General features: G+C 36.9%; 2 protein-coding genes and 1 non-coding gene across 4 annotated transcripts; all 3 read left to right on the plus strand.

Annotated features, from left to right (window-relative positions):
• Window positions 1-1,729: 1,729 nt before the first annotated feature.
• Window positions 1,730-3,167, plus strand: LOC130998644 (transcription factor RSL3-like). The gene is made up of 3 exons (XM_057924061.1): window positions 1,730-2,405; window positions 2,491-2,622; window positions 2,703-3,167. Exons 1-3 carry the CDS (start codon window positions 1,797-1,799, stop codon window positions 2,793-2,795), a joined length of 834 nt encoding a protein of 277 aa, XP_057780044.1. The 5' UTR covers window positions 1,730-1,796; the 3' UTR covers window positions 2,796-3,167.
• Window positions 3,168-4,540: 1,373 nt separating this feature from the next.
• Window positions 4,541-10,295, plus strand: LOC130998652 (uncharacterized). 2 transcript variants are annotated; one of them, XM_057924068.1, is made up of 9 exons: window positions 4,541-5,145; window positions 5,510-5,669; window positions 5,757-5,818; window positions 6,421-6,515; window positions 6,623-6,736; window positions 7,318-7,383; window positions 7,661-7,758; window positions 8,053-8,492; window positions 8,902-10,295. In XM_057924068.1, the coding sequence occupies exons 1-9, from the start codon at window positions 4,761-4,763 to the stop codon at window positions 10,119-10,121; spliced, it is 2,640 nt and encodes an 879-aa protein (XP_057780051.1). In that variant the 5' UTR covers window positions 4,541-4,760; the 3' UTR covers window positions 10,122-10,295. The 2 variants fall into 2 exon arrangements, with proteins under 2 accessions (XP_057780051.1, XP_057780055.1); XM_057924072.1 differs by lacking the exon at window positions 4,541-5,145 and having other exon boundaries at window positions 5,582-5,669; window positions 6,432-6,515.
• Window positions 10,296-11,041: 746 nt separating this feature from the next.
• LOC131007445 (U2 spliceosomal RNA) lies at window positions 11,042-11,237 on the plus strand. Its single transcript, XR_009096145.1, has one exon. It is a non-coding gene; the product is annotated as a U2 spliceosomal RNA (small nuclear RNA).
• The last annotated feature ends 1,774 nt before the right edge of the window (window positions 11,238-13,011 follow it).

Here is a 13,011-nt window from a genome sequence, read left to right on the forward strand (position 1 = left end):
CCTAACTTATTTTTAAGTACAAATAATCTCTTAGGATTGATCATTAGTGACTTATTATTCCCCATTTGAATCATAACATAACTTATTGTCGACATTGTCATTAAGCTTAGCTATATTAAGAGACACGTGAAATGAAGTTTATTTAAGAATTATTAGTGTCTAAATACATTAATTTTAGGGTAGTTTGATTTTGCACATGAACTTTAGTAAAAAAAAAGAATTTTAATGTTATAGAGTAGTAATTTTGGCACAAATTTAATTTTCGCTCAAATTAAAGTTGACGTGGCAAGTCAAAATATCGATGTATACTCATTGAACGTTTTAAAAAATGACACCATATAGTACATCTCTAAAAAATATCGTATGAAACATTTTTAAACCTGAAAATCGTAGGGGTTTCTGTAGAATTCGATTTTTTAGAAATTGAATTTGTGGTAAAATTGCTACAACATTAAAATTCATGTATTTTTTACTCCTTTTAAAGTTATGAGTAAAATCAAACTACCCTTAAACTTGATGTATTTAGACGTTAATAACTCTTTATTTAATATTATTATTTTGGATTAATTTTATCATTCTTTATTGTAGAAAATAGATGCGCGTATCAAGATATAATAATGGGTGAGATGTAGGAAATTTTTTAATTGATGCACCTATATAAAATTAAATGTGAAAAGTAGACTTTTCAATTAACAGCATCATGAGATAAGTACAAGAAAAATATATTTTAAATATTAGCAACCATACGAGTGATTTTTTTTTTGCTCACAATTGAAAGAATCTTAATGTTTAATTTTTAAGTACGGAAAAGAAACCATATGAATGCTTTATTTTTAATGTTTGCTCACATTTGATATTTGGTTGCTTTCTGCAAATTTATGTTAGTACATGAAAATAAATATTTATGTATTTGACATGAATCTAGTTATTTTAATCATTTGTAGTTGTTTCAAGAAAAACTTATTAATATAAGAAAATTAATTAGTAATAAGAAAAGAGGAGAAAATTTTATCACAATTTAGTGATCTCCATCTTTTCATCCCATATTTTCTAAGGTGAAAAATATAAAAAAAAAATATTATCATATCCCATGATAATATTATTATGAATTGGAGTGAAAAGAAGGGAGCTGATCATGATTTTTTTTCATCATATCCAAAGAAAATTATTCATCTTATAAAATATATAAAAATAATGAAAATATATATTTTTCATCATTTTCCATAAAAGAGACAAAATATCAAAGAGAACACATCTCTAATGATAAAATAACATCAATTCATTGCCATCATATAGAGCTGAACTTATTTAACATCAATATTTCCTTCAAGTAAAGAGGGATGAATGTCAACATTACATTAAAAAATACTTGATTGAAAGAAACATCAAACATGTATTAAACCCTTTCACCCATTTTGTATGTACATGTTATATACTTAATTTTTAGGGCGAGTTTGAAGTGGTGCAATCCCAAGTATTTTTTATATGTAAAACTACTTTAATTTTTCTTTGAGTTGATTTTTTAATAATATATTATTAGCCACCCTTATGAGTTGTCTGGGCCTGTCTGTCCCCACAGTGGACTGTTGAGGTTAGTTACAAAGAACTCGGACCAAACTCATTTAATTATATTTTGGTACAAATTAAATCAATAGAAAATTGAAGTCAAATCCTCAGTGCCCTTCCTTTTTCCCCATATATAAATATGATGCTGATGTATGTGTATCTCCAGCCATATACACAATTGAACTAAGTTAATAAACTCATAGTCCTACTTCAATCTCTCTCTCTCTAAAATGGAGGCTGTTGAGGCATTTCTTGATGGAGAATGGGAGTCATTGAGCAAACTGTTTTCTTGTGAGGATTCAGATGCTGTGATGCATTGCAACAGCAACAACTTGTTTCCATACTCTTGGAATAATGGAGGTGAATTTGATGCGAATTTGTATAATAATAATGTTGATCATGGTAGCTTTCATTCTGTTTCACAAGAAAGCAGCAGCAGTGATCAGAATGAGAGGTCCCTTTTGGATCACTCATTCCCTGATGATCTCATGGAGGAAATCCTCCATTTGAAAGCACAGATGCTGTGCAATGATGACTTGGACAATGCTGATGATTCTTGCAACCTCAAGAGGAAACAAGCTCACAATTCATCACAACCATCCAAGAAGAGGCCTCGCGTGGCGAAGAAGGCCAAGAGGGCTGCACAAGCACAAGCCACCAACAATGATGAAGAAATGAACAATGGTGGCGGAGGAGGAGCAACTGTTAATGCTGTTGGCCAGAGCTCAAGCATCTGCAGCTCTGAGGGGGAAGAATCCGAGTCGAAGGGCTCCACCTCCATGCCCAAGAACAAGGCTACCAAGACCCCAGCAACTGATGCCCAAAGCCTTTATGCAAGGGTAAAAAACTTACTCTTCAAATATGTGTTGGTGTGATTCCTTTTCAAATTTGAAGTAGCCTAATATGTATGGTGACAATCTGCAGAAAAGAAGAGAAAGGATCAATGAGAGATTGAGAATCTTGCAGAATCTTGTTCCTAATGGAACAAAGGTTGATATTAGCACAATGCTAGAAGAGGCAGTCCAATACGTGAAGTTTTTGCAGCTTCAGATCAAGGTAACATTAAGGCTTTTTCAGAATTGGATGTTAATAGTTAATTACTGGAACTAAGCATGTGTTTGGTGTTAATTTTGCAGTTGCTAAGCTCTGATGATAAGTGGATGTATGCCCCAATTGCTTACAATGGGATGGACATGGGCCTTTATCAGAGGATTGCTCCAAATAAATGAAACTCATAATTAACCTCAACGTTATTATCTTTCACTATTTAACATTCTACTCTCTGCTTAATAACAAGGGATATTAAATGGACACAAATCAGCATATCCTAGCTTCAAAAAAGAAAAGGGATATTTGCTAATTAACTGACTATTTTGTGCATAGGCATAGATCCCAAATTTGTATACGATTGGATGGCCTATGCCCTCATAGATGCTACAAAGATTGTTGTAGGTATGCGCACGTGTCGTGGTAGTTATGGTATGAAAATTTGGTGATGGCTCAAGGGATGGATGTACAGAGCATCAAATTTACCTGTCCTCAAAATTATGGAGCTTGTAATTTTTTTCGTGTTTATGATGATGAGAATATTACTTTCTTTTTAATTTCTACTTTTTGTATTTTGACCGGCACATATATTATTTTAATAGTATAACTATACGAGAGTTACATGACGACTGTCTAGTAAAGTTGATCAGAGTTACTGCAAATCACACAATATAGTAGTATCACTATAGGAGAGAAAACAACTCCAATTCTATCACTGCTTCTGCAAAAGGAAAAAAAGGCATGCTTAATATTGAAGAAATTAAAAATACGTAAACTAATAACAATTAAGAAATAATAATAAAAAAACCCAAAAGGTAAATTTAATCAAAAAATTTAAAACACACGAGAAAATACTCCATCGGTCCACGAAAGAACTTCATATTTTTCATTTTTAGAACGTTCACAAAAGAACTTATTACCTATTTTTGGATTATACTCCACCGCTTATAAATATCTCAGTACTCGTACTTTTCACATTTTCACTACTCTCAATACTAATTAAAATATTTTTTTTATTATTTTCAATGGTAAATTCTATGCTAGGCCGAGCCTTATAAAGGAAGCTGCATATGGACCTTCTAATTTGAACACGTGTCTACCCTTTATTTATATATATCGGTTCGATATTGATATCCATTTAATTCCGATTCGCGTGATGCACACACGATCTAGAAAGGTGTGTGCAGAGAATGATGTGACCCATTTAACTTTCTCTCTCTCCTCCATCATCACTATGACCGGAAAAGTTAAGCCCGAGAAGCCCACCACCAAGGAACTCGCCGCCAAACTCGACGCCGACACCACCAAGGCCGGCCTCACCAATCGCACCGGCAAAGAGAAAGGCGGCCATGCCAAGCTGGAGTACCCAAGATGAAAATGGAGAAGTAATGATATTTTGGGACTCGATCCGGAGTTAAATCACTACCGATGTACATAAATATAGGGTACACACGTGTTAATATTAGAAGGCGCGGCGCAGCTTCCTAAATAGTGCACGTTGCAACATAAACACACTTATTTTCAATACACTCAATAATATTTTTCTTAAAATTCGTGTCACTCTGTCCTATGAAGTTATTTCTTGGACGGGAGTACAATTTTATACCTCAATGTTTGAGCTTTCTTACAATTGTACCAAAATATTTGCAAAATTACAAATTCATTACTTTTACTGTCAACATACTTTGCCCTACATGATCACCATTTTTCATAACTATATCAAAGCTAATAAGCTATCATCAAAAGCATATTTCGGCCGTTTTTCATAACTACATTGAAAGGTAAAATTGGACTTTTTTTTAGGATTTTGCATCAAAAATGTGTTTTTATGATTGTTTGTGAAACGTTATGTAAAAAAAAAAGTTAGCATGTAAAAATAAAGGAGATGATATTGTCAAAGAAAAAATAAAGGAGATACTAATAAAAGAGTAAATGCAAAACCCTTGGGGAATTGGGGGCTGTACTTGGATTTTGGAGTGACGCATCAACGCAGACGCTCTCTTCTCTCCCCACTTCTCCCAGAAATCAATCATCCAATTCAGCTGCAAATCCCTTTTCCGAACATTCATAGACAAATTGGTGTATATATATATATACATACCTAAACACACACTCACACACACATAAGAAATTGCCGATCTTTCATTATGTCAAATCGATTCGTTAACCAGAACAAGAATGATTACAGAACTTCAGCAAAATCCCAGAAGAAATTTGTTCCCAAGAGGGATTCCCAGAACCCTAACTCTCACCAAACCCTCTCTAACACCCTCCGCTCCACAAACACCCCTACCGGCGAAGGAGGCGATGCTGTGGCGGCGTCTGCTAGCAGAGTACGGGTGGGTGAGGATGGGTTAAGTAGAGCCTCCACGAGTGGCAATTTTGTAATTTACTTGCCCCAGGATGAAGCTGTGGCGGCTGGGCTGGAGGAGGGCGGATTGGATCCTGTGGAGTCTCAGCGTGTTGTTGATCTGCTGAATAGGGAGTTGTCTCGGTTGCTGAAGTTGCGCCCTAGAGATTTCTGGAGAGAAGGTTGTTATTCTTTCGTTAGAGTTGATACTTTGCGGTTGTGATGAGTTGTTGAAGCTGTATGAGGCAAATGTTGATATTGCTTGGTTACGTTCGATTTGTAATTCACTGCTTGATTAATCTGCTTTTGAGTTGATGCGTTTGATTAGATGAAAATCCAGATTCTTGACTACGGAACAAAATGAGATAATTCTGAGAAGGATGTTAATAAAGTGTATTGGGGGTGATTTGATTTATGTCTCAAGATGTAATCAGTCCTTCCAGATTTCTGAGCACAACTTACTTAATAAGAAAATTGATGCTTGTTGATTGTATTCTGCAGTATCATTAAAAACAACATTCTTGCGAACTTTTGTTTTATTTGCAGTGGCCACTGACGAATCACTGAATGCCTTCCTTGAAAGTTTTCTGAAATTCAGAAGTAGGTGGTATGATTTCCCACACCGTGGAGCCCGGGAAATAGTTGCTGGAGTGATTGTTGGCGAGTTTGAGCTGTGTCGGCGAGTCTTCATGGTCTTGTACCGCTTGTAAGTTATAAGGGAACTCTTTTTTCTTTTCTATTGTTTTGTTGTTTGTCTCTGGTTTAGAAATGAATGTGAAACTTTTGGCTACAGATCATCCAACCGGGATCCTGGGACTAAGGCTGCTGACTCATTGAGTCCAAAAGATCATGAGGGTGTGTGGTTATCTTTAATTCCAGCTACAATGCAGTGAGGAATAACAATACAGTGTGTCGTTGATGTTGGTTTCTTTTGCTGTTTTTCATTGTAACGTTAGTGTGCTTATGCATCCCCCAGAAGCTGACCTGCCCATTCTGTGCATCTCTTCTTTGCTGTGGTACTCATACATGATAACAAAACCAGGCAGAACACTTCATGAGATTATATATGCAAGAATAAATAACAAATTTTTGTTACAAAAGGTTTGCATAACTGGGAACATTCTACTCCATGAAGAAAATATGCAAGGTATACGTGTAGCATGTGTTAAGTATATTATGAGTTAAAGCAGACTGAACCTTTAAGAAGCTTGTCAGCTTGCTATAAGTGAGACTAGGGATGTAAATCCAGCCTGAAACACCCGTAGGTTGGTTCGCATAGACCAAGAAATAAGGCGGGTTAAGGGCCGATAATATCTCTTTTGAAGTGCCTAAGATATTTATCACTCGAGAATAATATCGAAGGAAGTTGTTTTTTATTTGCTTGCCAAGTATGTGAAAAATATTTAGTTTGAATAATTTATTACTTGTATACTCTTTTTACGAGTTGTATGTGGTAGCCCTTCTGCAGAAAAAGAAGTTGCTGGAGTTACCAAAACTGTTGGATATATGTGCCATATACGGTCATGAAAATGAAGAATTGTCCCAAAAACTGGTATGTATGTGTAAACAGACTACCGCTACAGATTCTATCCTTCCTCCCTTCCCCAAGTATCTTCTTTCTGTCTCTCTCACATATGATGCGTACATTTTCTTTTTCAGGTGACAAATGCAATAAAGGTTCAACCATACATCCAGGATGCTTTTCCTGTTTTGATATCGCACTTCATTAGCATTGTCCAGACCATGTATCAACGATGCAACTCAACTTTAGAGGTGCTTTTTCTATTGTTGGAATTTTACCTTGTCAGTATTGCTTTATGTAGAAATTTTAATGGAATTTTTATAAAGCCTAATCAGGCTTCTTTTAACATTCCATATTTTTAATTCTTGTGAGTGATTTAAATGGTTTACTATTTTTCTGTAGAGTCATCATGTCTTCAATATATCCATTAAGTTGATTTTTCCAGGTTTAACATTCATACTGATTACTGACCAAGTGTAAGGACATTAATTAGCAAATTAAGCCTATGGATATATCTGTCTGTAGTGATTGCAACTTGTATCTTGCAAATTACAAGTGAGCAGTTCAAGCTTGGGAGTGTCAAGGCTGCATTGATTTTCATTGTATTGACCTGATCTATATGCATGTGGCAGGAATTAGCATTAAGTTACGGAATTTTTGGTTTGCTTCTCTGGTCAATCTAGTGGTTTCTTGGTCTCAGATTCAGTGGTTGAACTGAAAAGTGGTGAAAGATGCTAGAGAGTTGTGCATTCTGAAATGTAGTAGACTACTGTTGTGCTTTCCATTTTTCAAATGTATGCTGCTAATTTTTTATTTGGGGCTTGGCACACAGGGTTTGCTTAGTTCTGGTGGCCACCAAGACCAAGGATCCAGTCATCTTCATCTCGACTATATGGAGGTACTGTTAACTCTATTTTGTATCACCCCCTCTGGCTCCATCTCTATCAGTCATCATAAGGCGAAACAAATAACTTAACAGAATCCTTTGTTCCAAACAGGGATCAAGTTATTCCAATCTGCACGTGTATTATCGTTTTGATACATGGAAAGTGTAATTATGTGCAGCTTGTCAAAATCTAGTCTTAAACAAATTATGTCTGCAATTTGAGTTTCAGGCCTGGTAGATGTATCTGTTTTTATTCTTTGTGACTTGCCTTTTATTCTTTATTTCATAGGTTATGGACTTCATTAATGATTCAGTTGTATCGTTGGACTCATTTGTTAATGCACATAAACATGCAGCTGTTTTCTTCTCTTCCCCGGTTGAACTGAGGTATTACACTTACTACCTGGTATTTTAATTTGTTCAAATATTTGATGATGTACTTAAAGGACTTCAATTTAAGACTTAAAGTTTATGGCACATCATCATTTCACCTTTCTTGTGGGGTATTTGACTCATTGGTTTAGACTATATACTGTGTCTTTTATACTTGTAGAAGAAACACTGGAATTAGATGTGTATGATTATTTTGAGTAAAGAGATCAATTTCCCATTGTTTGGGTGGGTCACTTCCCCTTTTCATGCTTCATTAGAGGGTCAGTTAAAGTTTTGTTATCTCTGCAGTTATGGGAATGAAGAATTGCTCACCACCCTTGCAAGGCTACATGACTCATTTCTTCCATCATTGCTAAAAGGCTTCCATATTCTTTCTGAAGCAGCTGAGGATAGAAACAAGGAAATATCGAGTGATTTGCTTTCAAATGCTTTTACTAGCCTGAAGATATTGTCAACGAGGATTGCAAAATTTGGATGGAGATTACTTTATTTCTGCTATCTTAGTGATGAGGCTTTTGAAAATAGTTATTCTTTTCCAGTTTCAATGAAGATGTTTCCAGCAAATGTGGAGGACCCTGTTGTTAGGGCTGATATTATAATACAGACGATAAGAGATCTCACTGTTGATCACACAGATGGTCCTGGGGGACGAACTTGGGGAACATTTATCCAGGAAATTGAGAAGAATCACAAAATGATGAGTAGGATTGAATTATTGCGGGAAACAGGTAAGAATTTATGTGACAAACATCTATTGCCATCTAATTCTTACATGTAATCTTCAATTTCATTGTCTCGGTAAGAAAACTCAGTTCCTTCAAGGATCCTGAGTGCATAAACTAATATGGGAGGCATTATATCTACATGATTGGATGTTTGTCTATCAAAATGAATGACTGTCGAATCATTTCATTTTGTATTTTATACTACTTTCTACTTGAAAAGGCAGAAACTGTTTACTGTATGTTTGTTAATGATCTTTAGTTTTTTAAGTCGTTATTGGAACATCTAACTGAGGTTATTATCCTGGTTGCAAGTTTTATCTTTCGATACACCGTCGTTCTTTGTGTTTATTTCCCCTTTGTACTCTCTGCCCATGAATTCCTGATCAACTAATGTTTTTGTATCTGGTTGAAGGTTGGTTATCAATAGATGATGAACAATTTCAATTTCTTGCTGTGATCATGAAGACTTCAGCACGAGCTGATATCAAGCAGAAATCCTCTAATCCATTACCAGCTAGCAGTTACAAGACCCAGACAGATGAAGATGTGGCAATTGTAGAGTCAAAAATTAGTCAAATCAAGGAACTGTTTCCAGATTACGGCAGAGGCTTCCTAGTAGCATGTCTTGAAGCCTACAACCAAGATACAGAAGAGGTGATTCAGAGAATCCTTGAAGGAACTCTTCATGAAGAACTGCAATCTCTCGACATCTCATTGGAAAAAGTGCCGCCTTCAAAGCCCACATCGTCGGGGAGTAGTCATGACAAGGGTAAGGGGAAACTAGTGGAGTCTGCAATATCTCCTCCGGAAGTCATGGCACCCACTACTGTGTACCAAGCTGGAGCTTCTTCAGTTTCGTCATCTTCTTCATTTGGGAGGTTCACGCGGAAGAATATGAATGACTTGTATGATTCCGAGACCCTAAATGCCAAAAATGACGAGGCACTAGCAAAAACTGCAACCCTTGCATCTCAGCTGGAGTATGAAGATGAGTATGATGACTCTTTTGACGATCTGGGTTTAAGTGTTGGTGATTCGGGACTCGAGGAGTCTGAGACCCTCGGGGAGAAACACACACACAGGGGAAGAAGTACAGAAGCTGACACAGGCAGCTCGACTTCTGGTGCCGACAGTTCAAAGTGGGGCTCGCGTAAAAAGCCCCAATTTTATGTCAAAGATGGTAAGAACTACAGCTATAGAGTGGATGGTGCTGTGGCTGTGGCCAATCAAAATGAGGCAAACTTGGTTAACCTAGCACAAAAGGAACTTATCCATGGCCTGGGACGAGGTGGAAACCTCCCCTTGGGTGCAGTTAAAAGTTTAGTAGACTCGAAAGAGGAGCAGAACGATGAAGAGGATGGTGGTGATGAAGGTGGAAGACGAGGAGGACGAGGAGCTTACAGGGGCAGGGGAAGAAGAGGTTTTATCTCCAATACAAATACAATGAATAGGTCTTCTCCTGAATCAAATGAGCAGCAAGAAGGGCAAGATAATGACGGAGTTGGAGGAAGGGGAGGCGGCTTTGGGAGAGGTGGAGGAAGGAGAGGAGGCGGCGGTAGGGGAAGGAACAACTTCAGGAAAGACAGAGCAATGAGCAAGCATCTAGGTGGCTTACCTGCTCATTACAACTAATCCATATATTTTTCTTCTTCACTTGAATATGTTGACCCTCCTTTTTTTGTATAGACTTTGGCAAAATCCACTTTTTGTAGCGATCAAATCAAATGTGTATCAGGGGACGACCACATTCTGCCTCATAGCTATGGCGTTGCTTGTTTTTTTATTCACGAGGATATCATTTTATCACTTCCACTCTGTGTGCCACTCACTGTTCAATAATTCTTCAACTTTCGGAAAATGTTTGGATCTGATCGGAAGTATGAAATGATTATTTCTTACATCAAAGTTGGGCTAATTTTTATAACTGCATTGTTCAAAATTGAGTTGATTTTTTTGACATTGGGTTATGTTCAAGTATACTGTGTATCTTACACTATTAGTGTTATATTATAAAAGTGACTATATATTTTTTTTTGCTTAATATTCCTAGTCATTTTACTTTCTAATGATAATTTATCATTTTTGCAAGAACATGAGAACAATTTATTTTCCTATAAATTTAATGAATTTAGTGTTAAATTTAATTGCCTTTGCATTCATGTGCTACATACATCAATCAAGATGATGCATCCATGACCATCATACACATCTTCACGATCAAATGGTTGATAATATATATCCATTTTTATTTTATTTAAGGATTTTTATTTGAATTTTTTCCTATATTTCGATTGTATATATTTTGTTGTAGATAATGCTCTTTTTATATGAAATTCTTGGACTATTTTAAAATTCATTTATATACTATTTCAAAAGGGGTCATGTGCATAGTAAAGAAAGTATCGTTAAAAAACGTGAATATATCGTAATTGGGCACTATGTAAAGTTAGCCTTCGTCGCACTATTTTTTCCACTTTTCCCACACCGATATCAGAAGAGAATTATCTTCGAAAACCTAGTATAAAAATGGAGGCCCCTATTAGATGAAGCTCATACCTTTCTCGGCCTTTTGGCTAAGATCAAGTGTAGTATCTGTTCTTATCAGTTTAATATCTGATATGTGGGCCATCGGCACACACGATATTAAATTTATTTCTTGAGGGGGAAGGCCCATCAAGATAGCTTGCTATCTGGGTCTTCAAGCGTCGCCCATGCGTTGCACTACGGCACGGGCCAGGCGCACCCCACCAACCCCAGTTCAAATCTTGTACTATTTCTTATGAATCTTTCCCTATTGCCTTTGCTTGTTATCAATGCTTTTATTGCTTGTAATGTGAGAACCTTACTTCTTTTGCACGAGTTGCAGAATGAAATACAAATTGCACAGCCAAAATTTGTAACGCTGCACAACAATACCATTTTCCATGCTTGAAACACGTGCTGTTGAACAAAGGATTTTGTGAATTATGATTGGAAGTGGGTAAATGAAAGGAGGGATTAAAGACTAATTTAAGTGGGCATTATACAAATGCATGTTATATAGAGGATTCAGTGGTCAAGTGTGTAGTGGTAGCCTTGTTTGGTATATGGACTGATTAATATAAAGATGATAAGTAATACAATGAATAGTAATAAACAATTACTGTATCGCTAAGATTAATTATCTAAGGGGTGAGATAAGTTTATTTTCTAAAGAGAAATAGTGAAATAGAAAAGGGTCTTGATTCCTCTTGATTAATAATATGAGGTACCAAACTCAAAAAAACTCCAGATTATTTAATTATCTACGCTTAAAAATCTACCATAGAATTATGTTCTATATTTTCAATTTTAATATGTTGTCTTCCTCATTAATTACATTTATTTGTTAGGAATAGTTTGTTAAATCTACAGAAAATTGGCTGAGGATTAAAGAGGAAGAATCAAATGAAGATTTAGTCAAATTACAATTTAAGAGAAAGTGGTTCGAAGAGCTTGAGCACCAAGTTTACTTTGACCACAAGTTCTAATCATAACTAACCATCTCATTTGCACGTTCATAGCAATTTATCCTTGTTCTCTAAGCTTAAAGACCTCTACAAATAGATAAGGAAGTCAAGGCATTTGGTACCAAATCACAAGAGCAGAAATATAAGTAACGAAAAGCATAACTGTTAAGTTGTATTGTTCCAACATGCAACCAACATTTAATCTAATTTATTTGTATTGGAAACTCGTGAGTTTTAGATTTATATAGGTAGCTTGTATCGTATAGAGAATTTGTATTAGATTCAGTTATTTGTTAGCATACAAGGAATTTTTATTTTTATTAGGGGTAATTGCCTGTAAATTCCTAACGTTTACACGAAATTGGTTTTTGCACCTATTTTTATTTTTCTTCTTTTAAATACCTAACCTTTAGTTTTTGTCTCAAATTTATCCGGCGACCGATTTTTTTTTTACGCCGGCGCCGGAAATGCCACTGTGGCAGCCGGAATCGACGAGGTGGCAGCCAGAATTGACACCTAAGTATATATTTGACATGTGGAATAAAATTAAACAAAAAAAAAGAAAAAATAATTACATGTGGAATAACCACTCTCCTCCCCTCCCCCATCTTCTTCCCCTTCTCCCTCGTTCCCCCACCCGCCGCCCTTCCTCCTCTCCTTCCCCCACCATCTCCACCGGGCGCCGATCTCTGCCAATCGGCCATGCCACCACCGTCTCCCCTTCCCCTATCCTTCGTCGACCCCTTCCCCCCGTCTTCTTCCCCCTCTCCCTCGTTCCCCTACTCGCCGCCCTCCCTCCTCTCCTTCCCCCACCATCTGCCACCGGGCTCCGATCTCTGCAAATCGGTCATGCCACCACCGCCTCCCCTTCCCCATCCTCCGTCGACCCCTCCCCTTCCCCCACCCTCCGCCGCCGCTACTTGACCAAATCGAGAGGCCCCTCTCCTGTCTTCCTCTGCTGCCTCTCTCCGTCGGCCCCTCTCCAATTCGAGAGGCCCATCTCCGCCGGCCCCTCTCCAAATCGAGAGAGTTGC

This window comes from Salvia miltiorrhiza, chromosome 1 (assembly GCF_028751815.1).
Source record: "Salvia miltiorrhiza cultivar Shanhuang (shh) chromosome 1, IMPLAD_Smil_shh, whole genome shotgun sequence".
NCBI lineage: Eukaryota > Viridiplantae > Streptophyta > Magnoliopsida > Lamiales > Lamiaceae > Salvia > Salvia miltiorrhiza.

Coding starts and splice junctions, on each gene's coding strand:
- LOC130998652 (XM_057924068.1), top strand. CDS start 4,761: ATGTCAAATCGATTCGTTAACCAGAACAAGAATGATTACAGAACTTCA. Junction 6,737..7,317: donor GATGCAACTCAACTTTAGAG/GTGCTTTTTCTA, acceptor CTTGGCACACAG/GGTTTGCTTAGTTCTGGTGG. Junction 8,493..8,901: donor TGAATTATTGCGGGAAACAG/GTAAGAATTTAT, acceptor ATCTGGTTGAAG/GTTGGTTATCAATAGATGAT.
- LOC130998644 (XM_057924061.1), top strand. CDS start 1,797: ATGGAGGCTGTTGAGGCATTTCTTGATGGAGAATGGGAGTCATTGAGC. Junction 2,406..2,490: donor CCCAAAGCCTTTATGCAAGG/GTAAAAAACTTA, acceptor GACAATCTGCAG/AAAAGAAGAGAAAGGATCAA. Junction 2,623..2,702: donor TTTTGCAGCTTCAGATCAAG/GTAACATTAAGG, acceptor TTAATTTTGCAG/TTGCTAAGCTCTGATGATAA.